We start from the raw sequence: 22,418 nt of genomic DNA, 5'->3' as shown, positions 1-22,418 counted from the left end.
CCCGCCATGCTCGCGCGCTTTGTCGTGACAATTACTTGCATTATTTAGATGCATTATATTATTATTTCGGGTGTATTGTGATTATAAATGATTTAATACAATTATTGTAGATCATGGATATATTCTAAAAACATAGTATAAATGTATCCAATATTCTAACTACTGCAGTAAGAAGCACTTAGCGCCTCAAGAAGCGCTATTTCCCCGAGGAAGGTTGGCATCCTCCATATGGTGGACGAAGAAGAGTTTCTAGTTGTGCGCAGAATGGATTTGTAACGCCGGAAACAAAATAACAAGTCAAAGGAATTATCTTTGCATTCCTAACACTTGCTTAAAAGCAGAGGTAAGTAATGATAAAATCAAATATATGATTGACGGCAAGGTTTTCGTTTGGGTGATCCAACTACATTCGCCGTGGTTAGCATAGCAAACGCTATCCCATTGGGAAAACAAGGCACAGCAAAAAACTGTACATATATATTTCCGCATCGGTCGTACCGAATCACATATTACAAGTGCATTTCCTAGCAACCGATAGGACATCCTTCAAAACGCAGTGTGAGGAAGTATTGCTTCTAAATTAAAGGGGTAAATTGAATTGAATACAACTTTTTTGTCAAATGTGCTGTATGTATGTGTTGTATGTATGTATAAACATCATTCAAATAGAGCGGGCGGATGAAAATGTCAGGAGTGATCTATGACAGAAGAGCACCAAGTAAAATGAAAAGTGATATGTAAGACTGGACATATAGAGATGGTTTGGACATATGCATAGAAATTGAGCCTCCGGTAAGGAGGCAAAGAGAAGAACCAAAGAGGAGATTTAAAGATGTGGCGAATAATGTCTTGCAGATGTTGTAGAGGACACTAACAGATGTAAGATGGTTATTATTCGTTGCAGCAACCCGGGAATAGGGATCAGAAAGGACAGTAGAGCACAAACCTGGACTTTACAAACACTTCATATTTTCACATTGCAGAAGTCATATGATGCTATCGTTCTCTTGCTGTCCACATGTCAGCCCTGTCATCATGGCCAGTGGTCCGGGTGTGAGGGTCAGTATCGAGTCTTCCTGTGAGAAGCAGGTGCAGGAGGTGGCCCTGGATGGAACCGAGACGTATGTGCCGCCCCTGTCCATGTCCCAGAACTTGGCTAAATTGGCACAGCGGATTGACTTCAGCCAGGGATCCGACTCTGAGGAGGAGGGAGCTGATGGTGAATCCCGCGATCGCGAGTGGTGTAAACAGGATCCGGAGGAAGAAGAAGGTATCACAAGGACAAGTGTGTGTTTTGTGTATGCCCAGTGAGTGATTTTCTTTTGTACCGTTTTTTTTTTTCACGCAGGAACAGTGAAATTCCAGCCGTCCCTGTGGCCTTGGGACTCCGTGCGTAACAACTTGCGCAGTGCCCTGACCGAAATGTGTGTCCTCTATGATGTGCTTTGTGTGGTGAAGGAGAAGAAGTACATGGCGCTTGACCCAGTTTCTCAAGATCCATCCATGAGCAAGGTCAAATGAAATTGTTGTGCAGACTGACTGATTCACAATGCGGTACATGTCTCGGTACTACATGTCCATTCTTTCTATTAACTTTTTCACAAATTGCGAGATTTGTGTTTTATTTTTCCCTGAAGAAATAAAACAACCACATAGTTTTGCCTGAGTAAAAGTCATCCATCCATCCATCCATTTTCCGAACCGCTTGATCCTCACTAGGGTCGCGGGGGGTGCTGGAGCCTATCCCAGCTGTCTTCGGGCATAGGCGGGGGACACCCTGAATCGGTTGCCAGCCAATCAGTTTAACTTAAGGCTCACAAGCAATGCGTAATGCGATCGATGAGCTGATGAATAGCATCTGTGTTGCAGTGTCATAACCCTTTTTAGTAACAGATATTGGCCTTAATTTTTTCTTTCAAAATGTATTTTTAGTTCAATTTCCTCATCTTCATGTTCTGGTTCAGACCCCTCAGGTGTTCCAACTGATGAGCAAAAAGAAATCCCTGGCCACAGCTGCACAACTCCTCCTGAAGGGTGCAGAGAAGCTCAATAAGTCGGTCGTCGAGAACCAGGAGAACCGGAGGCAACGAGATTTCAACGCGGAGCTGCTGCGGCTGCGCTCGCAGTGGAAGCTGCGCAAAGTCGGTGACAAGATACTGGGAGATCTCAGCTACCGGAGTGCAGGTGATTGAAACCTTCAGGAAGTGGTTGTGTTCTCAACCGAGTCTGTCAAAGCTAGATGGTGTCATTATCCATGCAGGCTCCCTGTTTCCTCATCACGGCTCATTCGAGGTGATCAAGAACACTGATATCGATCTGGACAAAAAAATCCCGGAGGACTACTGTCCACTTGATGTACAGATCCCGAGTGATCTTGAGGGATCTGCCTATATAAAGGTAAAGGAGTGAGATACATGCTTTTGTCAGTAAAATGCTTCTGAATTTTGGTGGTCTACATATCACGCTTCAAGTCTCAATTGGCACCATTTTGTGACAAACCAACTCCGTTTCTCTGGAAGTCATCTTCCAATTTTCAAAGTTCTTGTTGTGTTGTACATAGGTTAGTTTGGCCTTTGCCGCGAGACTTGTCGTTTTGGTGCTAGTCATATTGCCTACTTCAGTGCAACATTCCCCTGCAAAGACTGAATTGTATGAAGAAACACGAAGTGATGAATGTAATTACCTCTGGGAATGTCTGCAGGTTTCCATCCAGAAACAAGCTCCAGACATCGGTGATCTCGGCACAGTCAACTTGTTCAGGAGACAACCAAAAACCAAAGGAGGTGTGGCATCAATGCACAATAATTAAGCAATCTCTTTCGTGTCTAGGATGAAGCTATCCCCGATTTTTTAAAATCTGCACCTCCACTTAGTGATGTGTCACATTGCCAGGTTCGCAGCCGTGGCACGTGAAGCTTGAGGCGGCGCAGAACGTTCTGCTCTGCAAGGAGATCTTTGCGCAGCTGTCGAGGGAAGCGGTCCAGATCAAGTCCCAGATCCCTCACATTGTCGTGAAGAATCAGATCATCTCTCAGCCCTTCCCAGGTCCTTGGAATGCTTGTGACTAGGGCCCGAACATTTAACCACAATAGAGTCATAATTATTCCCTCTTTTCAACTCTGCAAAAAATAGCAGTTTTTTTATTTTTTATTATAACTTTATTTTTTGTAAACACATTAACACATAAATGAAAAAGATCATGACATTCAAACGTCTCCCCCAAAAAGAAAAATAGCCAAATTTTCTTTGTTGTAAAGCTAAACAAATACTAAAGGACATAGTACAGTATATTAAAACAGTTGAATGTGCTGCCTGAAATTCATATTGTTACTGTTGACCAAAAACAAAGCTGTTTTTTTATTCTTCTTTTTTCTTTTTTTTTTTAAATGAATTGCCTGATGAATCGGTTATCAAAATTTTACGCTACCAAATACGTAAATTGTCATTAGTCTCCAAAAATCCTGACCAGTTGGGCCCAGCTTGTGACAGCAAGCAATTTGTCTTTTTCTACACGGTGTCGCAGTGCTCATTAATCCCATTTGTGCCTCTGCAGGTCTGCAACTGTCCATCTCATTGTGCCACTCGACAACAGAGAAACGGAACTATCGGGCGTCTCCGGAGAAACCCAAACCAGATGACCATCTTTATGTTCTGGAACATAACCTGCATCAGATGATGCGAGAGGTAAGACTTTTTAAGTTTATTTTAAACTGTGATAATAATTGGTCATTTATTTTCTTTGGTGTTCTTTCAAGTTGTATTTGAAGATGAATTTTAGTCGTTGAAATCATGAGTTATGAAATGAGTGGATAACTGTGTTTATTAATCGTGATTTCAATTAATTGGGATTTCTTTCTCTGTCAAAATAATCGTAATAATTGTTTTGGGTTTTTTTTGTTTTGTTTTTTTCCACCCTCCATAATCACCCAGACCTTTTTATGCACACCTGCTTTATGGAGCCTCTTTTTTCCTTTGTCCATGTCGCAGTTCCACAAGCAGCAGCTGAGTTCCATTGTGATGCCACATCCAGCCACCGCCCCATTTGCCCACAAGCGCCTACGTCTGGCCGGACCGCTGGCCTACGACAAGGCCGAGATCAGCGGCTTGCAGCAGAGAGAGGGTCTCCTGGAGAAGATTATCAAACAGGCCAAGCACATCTTCCTACGGAGCCGGTAAGACGGCTTCTACTGCATCAGGCATTTCTAACCGCTTGTCTAAGTGACACATTAGTGGACCAGGAGAGAAATGATCAAATTTTCTACATTACCATCCATACATACCGACTTCCCCTGGCCTAGCTAATCACATCATGGCGGGAGGAGCTTGCACATTACATCAGCTTGGGTGCTGGTGTGGTTATCATGTTAATTAGCGGTATTGTGATGTCGCATCGGGGCAGAGTGCAGAAGGCTTGGATGACATACACGTCATCAGAAAAAGGCAGATGAGCAAAGATTTGTTCCATTGTTCAGTTTCGCTCTTGGGCAGGTACTCCAGTGACCCAGTTATTTTAGAAAAGTTATTAAAAAGCACATTTTCCATAGTATGATTCGATATAATGACACTTTCCGAATTGTCATCTGGAGTGAATAGGAGGTCTGAAATTTGCTGTCAGCCAAGCCAGCTGTGAAGAGTGAACGTGGCATGGGTACAAAGTGAAACTATGTGAAATACGTCTGTATCTGTCGCAGCTTGCAGATAGACAATAGAGGTCCTCCGCAATATTTGCTCAGTACACATTTCCGGTCTTTATCCATAGTGACTGGAGCAGCTGCACTGATATATTATTACGATAAGTATTTTGAAAATACTTCCAAGGACCCTTACGTCAATTCAACATAACTACAATGTGGAGCCCGAAATGAACATAGGAATGAAAAAGGTGTCTGTTTCCCCCCCACCCAAAAAAAAAAATCTGACAATGTTCTGATAAAAAATTCTTGTTTTTAGCTCTTATGACGTTAATCGTGATATGAAAGTTAAACTTTAATGAGGGAAGAAAGTAATACTCTAACAAGTGAATTTGTAAATTTATATACCGGTATATAGAGAGAGAGAGATTTTTTTCCCTGAAACAATGTCGTCATTCTCAGCAACATTATGTCATATTCTCAACAACAGAACATTATTACTTTAATCATACTTTTTTTGTTTGGGAAAAGCTTCTTTATTCATGCTTCTGGTCTCAAATTCCTGTAGTTTGAGATGCTCGGTTTTAATACAATTCTGGGCCTGCATTGCTGAGTACACAACTGTGGTGCATTTGTCAGGACCGCACGCACTATTGACAGCCTGGCCAGCCGCATCGAAGATCCTCAAATTCAAGCCCACTGGTCCAACATTAACGACGTGTACGAGTCCAGCGTCAAAGTGCTGATCACCTCTCAGAGCTACGAGCAAATCTGCAAGTAAGTGGCGGAAGGAAGGCACAAAGGACCTTTTGGATGCAGCTGGCTGGCGTGCCGTGAGATTTGTTTGAAGTGTAAAATATATGGGCCCTGGCCCAATGAAGATTGAGATACAACTGCTCGAATGGACTACGGTTCTGTGTGTTAATCGTTCAGGTCCATCCAACTGCAGCTCAACATTGGCGTGGAGCAGATCCGAGTGGTGCACCGAGACGGACGCGTCGTCACTCTGTCGCATCAGGAGCAGGAGCTGCAGGACTTCCTCCTCTCACAGGTATGGCTCATGCGACCACCAAGATCAAAATCAGTAGTTCTCAAACTGGAACCTGGAGGACTACAGAGATCGGAGGTTTACGAAGGAAGGCTGGAAGTCCCAGGATTTCGACTAGGGAAACGATTAATGGATTCTCAAAATAGTTACCAATTAATGTGATGAGCAATTAGTTGTCGATTAGTTCATTTAATTCATCTATGCGCCTCTAAAGATGTGATCTACAGGCAGAACATTTGAGTGTTTTACAATACTTTGTCCTTTTGTATTTGTTTGAACTTTATACTTGAAAGAAAAACGGACAAATTGGCAGATTATTTGCCTTTTTTTCATGTCATTATCATAGTTTTATGGTGTAATCTGTTAATACAGAAAAACAATCACCCAAAAAACGGACAGATTTTTGCCGATTTGAAAATGGCTAATTGCGGCAGATTAAATCGGACAGCCAATTCATCGATTGGGCCCTACTTTCTTTTTCAGTATGATGTCAGTCATACTTCCGGGTGACAATCGCTCCAAGTGTACCGCAAGTTACACAAATCTTTGAGTGTCATGCTACCCAGGTAGAGCAATTGCGAAAAAATGGTAAATTTTGACGCTGCAATGGATGGCGCGCTCTAGGTCTGCGTTTACCAGCTGGCGAGCCGCTTTGTTTTGCTAAAATACTTAAAAGCCAACCCAACCCATCGAATGTCCCTTGCCTGGATTTTGGACGTCCCCGGCTCGTCCTTGTGGCAGATGTCCCAGCACCAGGTGCACGCGGTGCAGCAGCTGGCCAAAGTGATGGGTTGGCACGTGCTGAGCTTCAGCAACCACGTCGGCCTCGGCCCAGTGGAGAGCATCGGGAACGCCTCGGCCATCACCGTGGCCTCCCCCAACGGAGAGTACGCCATCTCAGGTGAGACGCGCCGGCATCTCAAAAGACTTTCAACTTACTCGGAAGGCCTCTCTCACTCTCAAGTAGACAAATCTCTCTCAATCTATGTTCATGATCACTTCTCCTTTGCCAGCCGCCTCACAGGTGGGGCATTGTCAAGATGCCGCAAGATTATTAGCAATATTGATGGGTGGGGGCTAAAGCAAAATGTGATCCCCTCAATTCCCACTTCCTATGAATCTCCATGGACTTCTTATTCCTGTTCATTTCCATGGAAAATTTTCCAAATTGGAAGATTTGCAAAGTTCCCAAATTAAACTTCCCAGGGAAATGAACGCCACCCGTTAACATACGTCAGGGGTGTCAAACTCATTTTTGTCACGGGCCACATTTTAGTTTCCCTTGGAGGCCATTATGACTGAAACCATTTAAAGAAGTCAAGAATAACTGTTGATTCAACTCTTGTTTCAGTTACTATCATGAGAGGTTTGGGAACAAGAAAATGCTTTGAATATCTCTCAAATTTAATAATAATAATAATAATACATTTTATTTATAAGCGCCTTTCAAGACACCCAAGGACACTTTACAATAACAAAAAACACAAAACAATACGGGTGGAGCAGCGGCAGCCAAAACGCGCCAGCGTTCACTCAACCCGGAAGTCAGAAAGAAACCACAAGGAAGGGAGAGGGGGGAGAAAAAAAAACACGCTCGAACTACCCTCATTTTGAGGATAATTTGAGTTAGGCAAAAAAACTCCTGCACAAGCATATGACAGTTACAACAGCTCACAAGACATAAACAATGAAGACGGTGAAACAAGGGAACGTATGAAGGAGGGGGTGATGGTGGGGGACTAGCTTCCGTGCATACTTTCATCAGGGGAAGGTCGAGATAGCAGATGTTGTTTTGGTAGCAGGCTGCCCAAGAATTTAAGACAGCCTTGAGTCCTTTATTACATATGAGAATTTAAATTTTTGATAGACATTTTAGAAAGCATCATGGAAGTTGACATGTTTGACTTGCTTCCGCGGGCCACATAAAATGATGTGGTGGGCCAGATTTCGCCCCCGGGCCTTGACTTTGACACGTGCGACATACGTGGTCAATAAAACTGAAGTCCTGGTATTCCCTTTCGTCCTCCCCGCAGTGCGTAACGGTCCCGAGAGCGGGTGCAGGGTTTTGGTCCAGTTCCCACGCAGCCAGACCAAGGAGCTGCCCAAGAGCGAGGTCATCCAGGACGGCAAGTGGAGCCACCTCCGGGGTCCGTACAAGGAGGTCCACTGGAATAAGATGGAGGGACGCAACTTCGTCTACAAGATGGAGCTCCTCATGGCTGCCCTTACCCCTTGCCCTTAAACGCAAGCCTCTCCAGATGGACCAGCATTTTCGCCGTATAGTCATGTTACAATAAACCAATAAATAATCCAGGCCCCTTTCCCTTTTATTCTTCCAAGGAGGATATTTACAAGACTTGTGTTGGCTGCCTGCTCACATTTGTACACTGTTGACTTTCAGAGAGAATAAAGAGCCAAAAGTCTGCTTGTGTTCCTCTGTGCCCTTCGAATGCAGTGGTTCTCAAACTTGGGATCCGCGAGCCAGAAGTGGTGGTCCAGTAAATTATGTTGAATTATTTAGAAATTAAAAAGCGCATACCTAAACCAATGACTTCTCCGTACTTAAGCTTTGGTTCATTTCGAAGCTGATATTATTCAGACTTAAATTTGGCGCCCCTGCATGAGTAAACTCAGGGGGTTTTACAACAACAAAATTTATCATTTAAAAAAAATTTTTTTATTAAACCTATATTTTTCAGAATAGTCTTTCTAGATAATAAGGTATATTTTCCAAGAATCTAATTTTATAATAAAATAGGTATTTTTCAAGTATAGTAAGATTTGTTTTTTTTAAATAAAGGTGAATTTTTCAAGACTTTTGTCCTATTTTCTCCAAAATAAGGTACTTTTTCAGAATAATATTCATTTTTCAAAATAAAGTTGCCTTTTTTTGAGTATACATTCCTATTTTTGTAGAAAATTAAAGTATGTTTTGATTGTGTAGTGATGGTGTATATCATTTATTAAATATATTTGTTTTAAGAATACAGTCCTTTTTTTGGAGGGGACAAGTGGATTTTCTGAGAATAGTTTTATTTCTCGAGACGATAAGTGTATTTTTCATGAATATTTAATTTTGAAAATACAGCTGTATTTTCGAGAATAAGGTCTTATTTTTTTAGATAAAAGTTGGATTTTTCCAGAATGTAGTTCAAATTTTCAGCGAAACAAGATATATTTCTTTAGCATACAATCCTTTTTAAAAAAAATTGTTAAATATAGGTGTATTTTTCAATAACATATCGGTATTTGAGAATGAAAGGCATTATTTTACCAGAATAAAGTTGTATTTCAGAAATTCACCTTTGTGAATGCAGAAGAACAATCACGCATTACCCCAAAAGTTACATATTTTAAATGACTGCTCCCCCCACTGTTTTTTTAACTCGGTTCTGCTTCTACATTTCTCATGCCGTTCAAACATCACGACTTCCGTTTCCACATTCTCAAATTTCCCTTCTTCCCGAAATTCTCTTTGTTTTCACAGTAAAATTGCTCAATTTAAACAAAATTAAGACAATGAACAAAATAAGCCTCACCATCTTTGCCATTTCATATTCAAAGGGCTGGGCACATTTAGAACATCTTGAGAACTATCTTCCACCTTCCACTATTCCCACTTTTCCCAAATCACACACTTTTCACAGTAAAAATCCCAAACTTAGCAACCGTTTTACATATTTTCCTGCTCCAAATTTGGACAATAAAATCCCCATGTGAATAGATATTTTTCGTAGCTTTTCCAATTTCAAACTGTTGTGGTCATTCAGAACATCTGGGGAACTGTTTGATCAATTCCCACATTTTTGTAATGAAATTCCCCAATCTAGACCTATTCGACGGATTTACCTTCTCCTTCCACATTTCTTGGCCAATTCCGACCATTCCAAATTCAAATCTCATTTTCAACAATTCCTTTAATTTAACAGAATTTCGCATTTCTCAGCTCTTGAGCATTCACATGCAATTTATCCGGAAATGTTATTCTCTCATTAAAATACAACTTTCTTCCCTTGTTAAACCTTGACTACAATACTTAATACTTGACTACTATATAAAAAGATATCAAGACTTGCCCCCCCCCCCCGCCATTTTTTTTAAAATTCCTACGCCATTTAGATTTTTAAATATGTATCCATGGTTTGTGATGTTTATTATTTGGTAATTTGAGAATTGTATTTCTTGTATGGGATCCCTGGCCCCAAAAGGTTTGAGAGCCTCTGTTTTTTGGCCTCTGTTGATGTCACAGGACCAATGTTGTGTGCAAGGGGAAGACACAAAGTGACCTAGTGAGCAGGCAGTTACTCCAAACAATCACTTATGCTCTGGCAATAAATACACTTTATATTTACAGTGATGAACACGTATAAAAAAAAAAGAAAAGAAAGAACAATCATGCGCCTCAGTCTCAGTTTTCGTACACCAAAGCCATTGCGTTGAAGAAAAAAAAAGACGGTCCTTCCTATTCCATGTGGAAAAAGTAATCTGGGCAAACGTCTCAAAGAGGCTGCAGCTCCGTTGCGTCATTTGCTGCGACAAGAAAAGAAGGGCAGAGTCATTTGTCAGTCACAGAGTCACTTGAGAATCTCAGCAACCTTTGTACTCAAAAACACACCCGAAGTGTCGCACAATAGATAACGCGCTTTCACAGCCAGACAGCCCTGATTATGGCCTTCCACACAATAGATTGTGTCTGTAGCAATCTGAGTAAACAAGTTGAAGGCAGTGGTGACAAGAAATCAAAGACTGTGCAAATACTGTGTTACTATACTTATGCCAATGTTTCCAGTACGACAGTGCCTTGAGGTAGGAGTTGTTGTCGGGGTGATTTTTGGAATGGACTTCCGAGCCCTAACTCGAGATACGAGGGCTGTACAGAATTGTGGTAGTGAACTCAACTCAACTCATTTCAACAAATGCACTGAATTAATCTATATGACAATACCTTATTCTTTTGCAATGAAAAAACATTTCTAAATTATTTTAATTTTAATTTTTTTAATGAAACTACTGTTAGAATGCTAAAGCTGTCACAAAAAAATGTTAGCAACAAAGTCACTCTTTTGCTTGATATGTTTGTTTTGTCAGATTTTTGGGCAAATTTTTGTGAAACCAATTTAGGATTACTAAAAAACAGAAAATATAATTTTATTCTCTGGAGAAAGAACTGAGTCAGTTTTTTTCTCTTGATAGATTCGCTGCATAGATTTATTTATATACAGTATATATTATTTATTATTGATATTATTTATTATTTATATTCTACAATTCATACAGCACAATATTCTGTGGGTCTCGAGAAATCTGTTAAAAACACTTTTTTTTCATAGTTTGGCTGGTTCTGCGACTGATACTCAGGTGAAGCTTGTAAAACGAAAGCTTGGACTGGCACCAAATTGTGTTGATAGCAGCAAACCAGTTCTGGTTGGATTAGAAATTTCCACTTCGAAGTATGTAAAAGTTTCCCTTCTGAGTTTAAAGTGGTTTACCATAATTACACTCCTGCATCACATTGTGACCAAAGGTAAAATCCTGATCGGTTATTGAGCCTTTTGGTGCTATATACAGTAAATCCTTGATGGAGCGACAAACTAAAAACCAAGGTCACACGTGTTACCATGAATAATACTTGATGATTTCTTCATCCTTCTTCTTCCGTTTCTTTTCATCCTGTATGTTGGCAGTTGGCAAATACTTTTAGTCCACCACCACCATCTTCTTTAACATACGACGTTTGCCACATCAGGGATTTACAATTTACAGGACCAAAAGGCGCAGTTGAGAATTCTACCTTTGACCCCAGTGCAATCCGGCATTCTAGTTCACACTAAAAATATATTTTTTTCTGGAGTTAGCCACGAAATAGAGTCCCACCTGGCATCTCCTGCCTCCGTCGCCACGCTACAATCTTGGTGTAGGCTTTGTCCAAGAGCCATATGGCCAGCATGAGGATGGCTGCCAAGCAGCCCAGCGCCAAGGCCGACACCGACAGGTATTGCAGGTCCTCGTAAAGAACCTCTGGGGAGGACAACGGAGAAAGCTGTTCGTGTTTTTTGCACATCCTTCATGTCTGTTTCGTAAGTTAACAACTCTATATGAAGTAGATAAATATAAACAGTCCATCATATTGTTTCATGGTACATTTGCCTTTATTTTATCAGACTCCTCAGCCAGTAGTTCTCAAATGGGGGCACAGGTACCCCTGGGACTACATGAAAGCACTTCAGCAGTTAAGTGAGATTTTCAAATCTATTTTAAAAAGTAGCATCCAGGCCTAAAAGAGCTTGATCAATCCTCAGTGAAGCACAACCCCGAGTGTCTCACTAAAAGGTCTCACTGAATGCAAAAACACCATCTTTAGTGAAACAATTCTGTGTTGACGCTTGGTAAAAGTTAAATATTTCTTTTGGGGAGCAGATCTGTACTATGATCCCAAAGGGGGAGACTTTATTTTTATAATATTTATTTATCGTTTTATTCATTGATTCCATTTTTTATTTGCAAATACCTGTAGTTCCAGAAATACCACTACAAATGGAATTACAGTTTAAACATGCACTGGTTAGGAGCTAAATCTAAAAAAATATTTACCAGGCATACGTCATTGAAAAAAAGTGCATAACCACATGCCTAGCCTACTCTGAGACTAAAAAAAATTATGTCTAAGAATAATAAGCAGATTTTTTTATTTTAATAGTGATTAATTTTTAGTTTTTTTAAATCAGAAATGCAAGTACATTTTTGCCAATTATTTTTTGTGCTGATGCGAAATCTGCCCGTGACTTTTTCATGCGTTTTCATAATAATAATACTAATAACCACATGCCTAGCCTACTGTATGAGACTAAAAAAATTGTCTTAAGAACAATAAGCAGATTTTTTTTTATTTTAATACTGATTAATTTTTTAAAACCCCTCCGTGAGTCGTCACCTTACCGTGGTGGAGGGGTTTGTATGTCCCAATGATCCTAGGAGCTAAGTTGTCTGGGGCTTTATGCCCCTGGCAGGGTCACCCATGGCAAACAGGTTCTAGGTGAGGGGCCAGACAAAGCACGGCTCAAAGACCCCTTATGATGACAAAAATATATGGACCAAGGTTTCCCTTGCCCGGACGCGGGTCACCGGGGCCCCCCTCTGGAGCCAGGCCTGGAGGTGGGGCTCGTTGGCAAGCGCCTGGTGGCCGGGCCTACACCCATGGGGCCCGGCCGGGCACAGCCCGAAGAGGCAACGTGGGTCCCCCTTCCCATGGGCTCACCACCCATGAGAGGGGCCAAAGGGGTCGGGTGCAATGTGAGCTGGGCGGCAGCCAAAGGCGGGGACCCTGGCGGTCCGATCCTCGGCTGCAGAAGCTAGCTCTTGGGACATGGAATGTCACCTCTCTGGCAGGGAAGGAGCCCGAGCTGGTGTGTGAGGCAGAGAATTTCCGACTGGATATAGTCGGACTTGCCTCCACACACAGCCTGGGTTCTGGTACCAGTTCTCTCGAGAGGGGTTGGACTCTCTTCCACTCTGGAGTTGCTCAAGGTGAGAGGCGCAGAGCAGGTGTGGGCATACTCATTGCCCCCCGGCTCAGTGCCTGTACATTGGGGTTCACACCGGTAGACGAGAGGGTTGCCTCCCTCCGCCTTCGGGTGGGCGGACGGGTCCTGACTGTTGTTTGTGCATATGCACCAAACAGCAGCTCAGCATACCCACCCTTTTTGGAGTCCTTGGAGGGTGTGCTGGAGAGTACTCCTGCTGGGGACTCCCTTGTTCTGCTGGGGGACTTCAATGCTCACGTGGGCAATGACAGTGAGACCTGGAGGGGCGTGATTGGGAGGAACGGCCCCCCCGATCAGAACTCGAGTGGTGTTTTGTTATTGGACTTCTGTGCTCGCCACGGATTGTCCATAACGAACACCTTGTTCAAGCATAAGGGTGTCCATATGTGCACTTGGCACCAGGACACCCTAGGCCGCAGTTCGATGATCGACTTTGTAGTTGTATCATCGGATTTGCGGCCGCATGTTCTGGACACTCGGGTGAAGAGAGGGGCGGAGCTGTCAACTGATCACCACCTGGTGGTGAGTAGGCGCCCATGGTGGGGGAAGATGCCGGTCCGTCCTGGCAGACCCAAACGTATTGTGAGGGTTTGTTGGGAGCGTCTGGCGGAATCCCCTGTCAGAAGGAGTTTCAACTCCCACCTCCGACAGAGCTTTTCCCATGTTCCGGGGGAGGCGGGGGACATTGAGCCCGAGTGGACCATGTTCCGTGCCTCTATTGTTGAGGCGGCCAATCTGAGTTGTGGCCGTAAGGTGGTTGGTGCCTGTCGTGGCGGCAACCCCCGTACTCGCTGGTGGACACCAGCAGTAAGGGATGCCGTCAAGCTGAAGAAGGAGTCCTATCGAGCCTTTATGGCCTGTGGGACCCCAGAGGCAGCTGACGGGTATCGACTGGCCAAGCGGAAGGCAGCTTCGGTGGTCGCCGAGGCAAAAACCCAAGCGTGGGAAGAGTTCGGTGAGGCCATGGACGCCGACTTCCGGACGGCTTCGAGGAAATTCTGGTCCACCATCCGACGTCTCAGGAGGGGGAAGCAGTGCACCACTAACACTGTGTACAGTGGGGATGGGGCGCTGCTGACTTCGACTCGGGACGTTGTGAATCGGTGGGCAGAGTACTTCGAAGACCTCCTCAACTCCACCAACACGCCTTCCTTGGAGGAAGCAGAGCCTGGGGACTCTGAGGTGGGCTCTCCTATCTCTGTGGTTGAAGTCACCGATGTGGTTAAAAAGCTCCTCGGTGGCAAGGCCCCGGGGGTGGATGAGATCCGCCCGGAGTTCCTCAAGGCTCTGGATGTTGTGGGGCTGTCCTGGTTGACACGCCTCTGCAACATCGCGTGGTCAACAGGGAGAGTGCCTCTGGATTGGCAGACCGGGGTGGTAGTCCCTCTTTTTAAAAAGGGGGACCGGAGGGTGTGTTCCAACTACAGAGGGATCACACTCCTCAGCCTCCCTGGTAAGGTCTATTCAGGGGTGCTGGAGAGGAGGGTCCGTCAGGAAGTCGAGCCTCAGATTGAGGAGGAGCAGTGTGGTTTTCGTCCCGGCCGTGGAACAGTGGACCAGCTCTACACCCTTAGCAGGGTCCTCGAGGGTATGTGGGAATTCGCCCAACCAGTCTACATGTGTTTTGTGGACTTGGAGAAGGCGTTTGACCGTGTCCCTCGGGGAGTTCTGTGGGGGGTGCTTCGTGGGTATGGGGTACCCACGAAGCACCCTGGTACGGGCTGTTCGGTCACTATACCACCGATGCCAGAGTTTGGTTCGCATTGCCGGCAGTAAGTCGGAATCGTTTCCAGTGGGGGTAGGACTCCGCCAAGGCTGCCCTTTGTCGCCGATTCTGTTCATAACCTTTATGGACAGAATTTCTAGGCGCAGCCGAAGCGTTGAGGGGATCCGTTTTGGGGGCCTCAGTATTGCATCCCTGCTTTTTGCAGATGATGTGGTGCTGTTGGCTCCTTCAAACGGGTCTCTCCAACTCTCACTGGAGCGTTTCGCAGCCGAGTGTGAAGCGGTTGGGATGAAGATCAGCACCTCCAAATCTGAAACCATGGTCCTTAGTCGGAAAAGGGTGGAGTGTCCCCTCCGGGTCGGGGAGGAGATCTTGCCCCAAGTGGAGGAGTTCAAGTATCTTGGGGTCTTGTTCACGAGTGGGGGCAGGAGGGAGCGGGAGATCGACAGGCGGATCGGTGCAGCGTCTGCTGTGATGCGGACGTTGTATCGGTCTGTCGTGGTGAAGAAGGAGCTGAGCCAAAGGGCGAAGCTCTCAATTTACCGGTCGATCTACGTTCCAACCCTCATCTATGGTCACGAGCTATGGGTCGTGACCGAAAGAACGAGATCCCGGTTACAGGCGGCCGAAATGAGTTTTCTCCCTTAGAGATAAGGTGAGAAGCTCGGTCATCCGGGAGGGGCTCAGAGTCGAGCCGCTTCTCCTCCACATCGAGAGGAGCCAGATGAGGTGGCTTGGGCATCTGATTCAGTTGCCCCCTGAGCGCCTCCCTGGTGAGGTGTTCCGGGCATGTCCCACCGGGAGGAGACCCCGAGGAAGACCCAGGACACGCTGGAGAGACTATGTCACCCAGCTGGCCTGGGAACGTCTCGGGATCCCCCGGGGAGAGCTGGAAGAAGTAGCTAGGGAGAGGGAAGTCTGGGCTTCCCTGCTAAAGCTGTTGCCCCCGCGACCCGGCCCCGGATAAGCGGTAGATGATGGATGGATGGATGGATGGATGGATAATTTTTTAAAATCAGAAATGCAAGTACATTTTTGCCAATTATTTTTTGTACTGATGCTGAATCTGCCTATGATTTTTTTCATGCGTTTTCATAATAATAATAATAATAATAATAATAACATACAGTAATTTGTAACACAACACATTCAGTAATATTATTGAGTTACGGGTTTGGTTCAGCAAGAGGCGTAATTTTTCCCTGAAACATCATAGCTGTAAATTTCAACGCATGGTAAAGTCATGTTGCGCAAGCTCGTACAGGTCAAACTGAAAAACAAACAAAAAAAAAACATACTGTATGTGCTAGAAAAAAAGTAATGGCATTTTTTAAATCAGCATCAAAAATATATTTAGGGACACAACACCATCTGTGATTACAATTTGGAATTGACCAATGTTATTTTTCCAGAACCCCAAATAAAGTTCAGCCGTTCAAGTAGATTTTTCCTGACATTTCTTTGCCTTCTTGCAGAAGCCTGAACGTTTTGTAATAACACTGACTAAACCAAACTGTCATAGTCCTTAAGGCCGTCAGCTGCTCCACCAGCGTGTACTAGGCCCTGAATCTTGAGCTGGACTTCAAGAATATTGCAGAAATATTCAAAATGGCTTTCCACAAGGCACAAGTGTTGCAACACACGGAACATGTTTTAAATATGGCAGTGAAAAAAAAAACCACATAACAGGTCTCCTTTCACTCACCGTTTACTTTCAGGACAAATCCGGCATGCTTGCTGCCGCCTGTCTTGTCGGTGACGGTCACCACGTAGTAGCCGGTGTCCTGCAGCTGCAGATTCGACAGGACCATGGAGCCGTTGTCGTGCGCCTCCACGCGGCTGCTATAGTCGGCAGTGATATTGATGAAGGCGCCTGGCTGCCAGATCCCGATGGCGCGGCTCACTGAGCTGGACATGAAGGTCCACTGGATGGTGGGGGTACCATTGCAGGTCACATTCATGGAGAAGAACACGTCCTCCTGCACAGACTGGGTTAGGCTGCTCTGGGGGGACTGGATGGTGATGGCCTCGGCTTGGAAGGAGACAAAGAAAGCATATTAGTTCTCAAAGTTTTTCCTGTGAGCAAAATTTCAAGGTGGTCACCTCTTCCTAATTTTGGGTCGCTTTCAGCTCCAAAAGCTTTGACATCATAAAAACCTTTCACATACATTTCCTGGAGTGCATGTTTTGTAATGTACAGTAATTAAAACTGCCACATCTGTAAAATGTTTAAATCTTCGCTGTAGACTTATTTTTATATTCTCACATCTGGTTAAGCGAAATGTAGTATGCCACTCGTCTCTCGCCTCACCTCATCCATTGACATCTGGATTTTGGTCTGTTTTACTGTCACTTCTCCTCTCCGTCACTTCTCCTCTCCCCCTCATCTCGGCTCGGAGTTGATGGGTATTTTTTTGTTTTTCAAATCTCAACGTTTACCATTGTATGATAGCATACTTTTGTATACTGTTGCTTTTAAAATTTGAAAATCTAGAAATAAACTATTTTTAAAAATACATCTCCATTTCAAAGCTTATTTCTACATTCGTGCATATGGTTAAACCAAACCTAGTATGCAACCAGTCTCTCGCCTTGCCTCATCAGTTGACATCTCGATGTTGGTTTGTTTTACCACTGTGTCTCCTGTTTAATTTAACATTGACCACCTGTACTTTCATTGTGTTTTTGTGTAATGTATGATGAAGGGAAGTTAAAAATGTGAAATAAATTCGTGTAAATACTTCACAGAAAAAATGTTTGAACTTGTGGGGAGAGCAAATGATCAGAACGTTACCACGTCTGCCTCAATTTGAGCCACAAAAACCTCTGGCACTTAGCAACAATGTGCTATTTCAAATGGCAGTCTGCTGGCAGAGACTCTAAAACCTGCCCAACATGCTCAGGGGCACACATTTTAGCCATGTGCGTTTGGGATACACCAACCCCTCATCAAGGTTGTCCAAAGGTGTTTCAGTGGACCTTCTGGTTCTACTGTTTGCTCAGTGGGGCATGGGGAAGGAATTTCATCCAAGAATTCCAAGACGCTGTGGGTTGGGGCGGAGGAGAAAAGGCGCAAGGTGTGCCATTGCTCATCGATTAAACAGTCTCAGTGACGTGGATCGAAACATCTTAATATTACACTGGAAGCAAATGTAGTCACACTGCATTTAAATAGAAGTACACTTGATTATGTAAAAACAAAACAAAAAAAGATTGGCAAAGGTAGATCTATGATTCAACTAGTGCGTGGTTCTTAACCTTGTTAGAGGTCTCGAAACCAACCAGTTCATATGCACATTCATCGAACTCTTCATGAGTGAAAAATAAAAATATGATTTTTTTTACAAATTCAAGAGATAAAAAAGGCATTTATTAAAAACAGAACAAAGGAAATACAGTTTCAAGACATAAGTATGAGTTTTTTTAATTGTGCACAAAATGAATCTCCATGCATTTTCAAGAAGTGTTCCTTTAGATTTGCCGGTACGAGGCAGAGTTGCTCAACTTGGCATGACAAATCATGCAGACGGGACGCTGAGTCCCATCATAGTCCGTGATGCATGTGAATCCATGTTGCACATATTCCTCCGACGGCTTTCTTTTTTTTGCTCAACATAGTTAGCATGTATTAAAACGTTCTTAAAAAAATCATACGACGTACTATCACGACAGTCACACGTTGACTACTGAGCGAACTAAATTTTCCGCTGCTCTGATTTTGAACAAGCAATGTAATGTGACCATCTGGAGCCAGTGATGGCCAAGCTGGTCGGGTGTGTCTTAACCTGCATAGCAGAGCCTCCGTTGAGCCACCCATTCACCGAACCCTTAGGGTTCGATCGAACCCAGGTTAAGAACCACTGAACTAGTGTGATTAAGATTCTAAAAAAAAGTAAACAGCATTTTTTTAAACTATCTCTGTCGTCGCTGCCTTTGTTGATGACTTTGTTGAAATTATGTCCTACTAATCAGAAGGAAGTTTCAATGATGATAATTTGGTCATAAAAGTAAAAAGGTCACTGCTACATTCCAAATGTTTCACATAAATTAAAGATACAAAATTGGCAATGACAACAAAAGTACCACTTCCTCAGTGAAGCATGATGTTGCTGGTGTCATGGTGTTGATATGTACTATATGGCTGCCAAGGGAACTGGTTCCTTTGTATTGACTGTATTGATGATGTAGACTGCTGACAAAAGCAGCAGAACAACATCTGAAGTCTTTGCTCATATTCAGGCAAATGCTTCGGAACTCCTTGGACGACACTTCACAGTGCAGATGGACATGATCCGAAGCATATTGAGTAAACAACCAAAGAGTTGGGGTTTTTTTTAAACAAAGAAGTGGAATAATATGCAATGGCCAGGTTGATTACAGGATTTGAATCAGATTGAAAGTCACTCACAAACTCTACACAAGCCTGACTCCGGATTTGAACCCTAAACTGTGGAGCAGACGTGCTAATCACTCGGTCAGCGTGCTTCCCCTTTCCTTTTTCCTTACTCGGGAACAAAAAGCAGGTTAACTGTAACTCTCTTAGTTCATAGGCTTCTGTCATTCATAGGTGAATATTTAAAAGGCAATTCAAAGTCCGCTAACCAAAACATGGGGCACCACAGCAGGTACACAGTTAGTAAGATGAGTTCAAGTGTGGAGGCTTGCTACATGTAAACTCGTTCATTGCATAGCATTAAAGATGATCTTATGTTATGTGGAGACAAATGACTAGAACATACTGTATTTATTAAGGTTTATATATTTTGGGGGAAAAATAATATACTGTATTTTCAGGAAAAGTAATAATTTTTACAATAATAAATTCTGCTTTTTTAAAATAAGAATAAAGTGGGTATTTTTTTTACATTAATGTAGTAATCTCACAAGACAAAATTCAAATAATTTTGTGAAAAAAGTTGTCATTTTACAAGAATAAAATTACATATTTTCCAAATTAAAGTTGTAATTTTAAATGGATTAAATTGTATATTTTTTTATACAAAACTTTTAAATAAGTGTAAAGGTAAAAAGCAGTGGAATGACAATTTGTACATATTTTAATTCATTTAGAATTGTAAATAAATTTGAACGTGAGCCTATATAACTTTAAGGTCTGTCACCAAGAACATCAAACTGAGATAGATCGTTTCATTTCTTTCTTTTCTTCTTCTGTAGCCCTCAGCAGAAAACAGCTCATATATCGTTGAATATACATTGACTGCTTACCTCGGTGACACATGTACAACATGAAGCAAAAGAGCACAGCAACGTCGTGGATATCCCAGAGCCTGTAGTACAACATTAGCATCTCAGAGCCATCGGTTGGTTGAAGAGCAGCAAGAAGAATCTCCTTTAAGCCACTTGATGTTCTCGTTTGGTTTTTTAGTCGTTGCCTGGTAGTGATCCCGGCATTTTCTCAGAGTCTTCCTGGTGCCTCCTCTCAGGCACTTGCTGAGTGTGTGTTCATACCTGCACGGCCAGCACGCACTGATCAGACAGGTTGAGCCGGAGATCACTGAGTAAACATGTCCCCACACTCACACATTGCTCAAGAAAGAAGAAGACCAAATGACATCGGGCCTTCCTGCTTTACTGAGTTCAGTAAGTAAGTAAAACAGGGACGCTGGGGCCACAAGAACCGCTAACATAAGGTGAAAGCCCCTCGCTCCCCCTCATTGTGTGACACACCTGGTAGAACGTGCCAAACAGGAAGTATGTGTGTTTATACACTCACTCACTTGTTTCACTTGAAAGAGAGAGAGAGAGAGAGAGAGAGAGAGAGAGAGAGAGAGAGAGAAAGAGAGAGAGAGAGAGAGAGAAAGAGAGAAAGAGAGAGAGAGACGGACAGACAGAGACACATGAGCAACCGGCCTACGCATGGAAGTTTGCTTGACTGTGGCAAGACGTTTGAGCATGTATTCGATGTCGTCGCCATCCAGTGTTAACTCATCACTGGTAGCCATTTTCAAAGCAGAGTTTCCCATAGCTACTAGCTGCTGTTTTGACTAATCTTTCAAGACCCACTGAATGATTTGTTATGCGACAATATTAACACCTTCGGAAGGATATTGCTGACACGCCAGAAAAAAAATTGGAAGTGAAACATTTATTTGACATTTCAAAAATAAAAATGACAATGAAACATCTTTCCTGCTCAGAGGGCTCAGATACTTTCAAGCAGCGCTGTATACAGTTGTGCAAATATGAAATGTGTACATTTACGTGAGAAACAGCAACCACAGCAAACCAAAATATGTAACTCGTGTTTATTGTTACATCGTTCAATCAATCTCTCTCAGTGTCAATCCAGATTTAGCATTATGATGAAGGTCTTGCACTGGAGGTCATCAGTTTGTGATGACCTCCAGTGTTAGATAAGAATGTCATAGAAATAAAAAATAAATTGTTTGCCACTTAGTTCATGATTAAACGTGTGGTACCGATTTGAAAAAGAAAAATCAGCACAGCAATTGCTTCATACGAAGTGGAGAATGACGTCACGTATAAATATTTGAGTCAGCAGTGGAATAACATACCTTTTTTGTAACGAGCTAGCTTGTTAGCTTTCACAGCTAATCATCACTAACTTAATTTTTTAACACTTTAGCAATACAAACAGGGTAACAAATTTAATAAAATATGGCAAAATAAAACATGAAAAAATACACAAATAAAATGTAGATACTGGCAATATGCAGTTTGAGTGGCCACCCCATTTGAAAGTCGTGTTCACTGTCACCTCGGATGTTTTTCATTACGTAAGCAGGCATGATTATTAAACATTCAATCTTGACAAAAACATTACTTTTCTTTCACTGTAATTTTCTTGAAAACAACAATTTATTATAAAAATGCGCTTTTGATGCCTTTCCGTTTATGTAGTGAAATCGACACGTCCCAGATGACACTGAACGTCACTTGGGTGAAAAAAAAACGGGCGGTCAGGTCATCGCGGATGGCGAACAAGTTACCTGGGGGAAAAAAGAATTTTCGCTGTCGAAGACCGACGCAAAATATGACTACGGACGAAATTTCTTCGGCGAATCCTCAAAATGTCCTACTGGTGACCAAGTGGGAAGTTTTACTTCAGCTAAATTGGATGTAGGTCACCTTCTACCGAACTGGTAAGCTAATTAACCCCAATAGCATAATTGACAAACACTTAAGACCTTCAACAAACGCATGGGTCTCGACGCCATTATAGCTTAAGTTAAACTTGATATCAAATATATATGCTTTAAATATTTTTTACCCCCCACCTTGGGGATGCATACTTTTTAGGGGATATATTCTAAGTGAAAACGAGTGGGCAATGGCCTTGTTTTTGGACTTTACCGGATTTTTTGTTTTTACTCTCCTTGATTATTAACGCGAAAATTTGACAAACCGAAACATTACATTTTATCTTGACTCTGGAAGGATAAATGACCAAATTTTAAACGTGTTTGAAAAGCGATTGATGCGAGTCAATT

The 22,418-nt window shown here is 42.8% G+C and overlaps 2 protein-coding genes across 4 annotated transcripts; one reads left to right on the top strand and one right to left on the bottom strand.

Moving 5' to 3' along the window:
• The first annotated feature begins 184 nt into the window (after positions 1-184).
• Positions 185-8,102, top strand: med17 (mediator complex subunit 17). 3 transcript variants are annotated; one of them, XM_086125291.1, is made up of 13 exons: positions 185-343; positions 1,026-1,270; positions 1,349-1,512; positions 1,965-2,184; positions 2,261-2,397; positions 2,702-2,783; positions 2,893-3,045; positions 3,554-3,684; positions 3,988-4,172; positions 5,271-5,408; positions 5,565-5,682; positions 6,421-6,580; positions 7,713-8,102. In XM_086125291.1, exons 2-13 carry the CDS (start codon positions 1,036-1,038, stop codon positions 7,919-7,921), a joined length of 1,932 nt encoding a protein of 643 aa, XP_085981417.1. In that variant the 5' UTR covers positions 185-343; positions 1,026-1,035; the 3' UTR covers positions 7,922-8,102. The 3 variants fall into 3 exon arrangements, 2 of the variants coding, with proteins under 2 accessions (XP_085981417.1, XP_085981416.1); XR_015102441.1 differs by having other exon boundaries at positions 224-343; positions 984-1,270; positions 5,581-5,682; positions 7,713-7,860; XM_086125290.1 differs by having other exon boundaries at positions 226-343; positions 984-1,270.
• Positions 7,063-20,638, bottom strand: vstm5 (V-set and transmembrane domain containing 5). Its single transcript, XM_086125292.1, has 4 exons — positions 20,173-20,638; positions 16,652-16,978; positions 11,554-11,697; positions 7,063-10,209 (listed from the first exon to the last, which is right to left on the bottom strand). The coding sequence occupies exons 1-4, from the start codon at positions 20,252-20,254 to the stop codon at positions 10,178-10,180; spliced, it is 585 nt and encodes a 194-aa protein (XP_085981418.1). The 5' UTR covers positions 20,255-20,638; the 3' UTR covers positions 7,063-10,177.
• Positions 20,639-22,418: the final 1,780 nt, after the last annotated feature.

Source organism: Hippocampus guttulatus, chromosome 12 (genome assembly GCF_054856545.1).
Source record: "Hippocampus guttulatus isolate MCC_2025c chromosome 12, RoL_Hgut_1.0, whole genome shotgun sequence".
Classification (NCBI taxonomy): Eukaryota; Metazoa; Chordata; class Actinopteri; order Syngnathiformes; family Syngnathidae; genus Hippocampus; species Hippocampus guttulatus.
This window is presented reverse-complemented; position numbering and strand designations above follow the sequence as displayed.

Bases quoted from the DNA above. Each gene is read 5' to 3' on its own strand.
- med17 (XM_086125290.1), top strand. From the start codon at position 991: ATGATGCTATCGTTCTCTTGCTGTCCACATGTCAGCCCTGTCATCATG. The intron at 2,784-2,892 runs GTGTGGCATCAA...TCACATTGCCAG, and splicing joins ACAACCAAAAACCAAAGGAG to GTTCGCAGCCGTGGCACGTG. The intron at 4,173-5,270 runs GTAAGACGGCTT...TGCATTTGTCAG, and splicing joins CACATCTTCCTACGGAGCCG to GACCGCACGCACTATTGACA.
- vstm5 (XM_086125292.1), bottom strand. From the start codon at position 20,254: ATGCTAATGTTGTACTACAGGCTCTGGGATATCCACGACGTTGCTGTG. The intron at 16,979-20,172 runs GTAAGCAGTCAA...TCTCCTTCCAAG, and splicing joins GTTGTACATGTGTCACCGAG to CCGAGGCCATCACCATCCAG. The intron at 10,210-11,553 runs GTGGGACTCTAT...TTCTTGTCGCAG, and splicing joins ACGGAGGCAGGAGATGCCAG to CAAATGACGCAACGGAGCTG.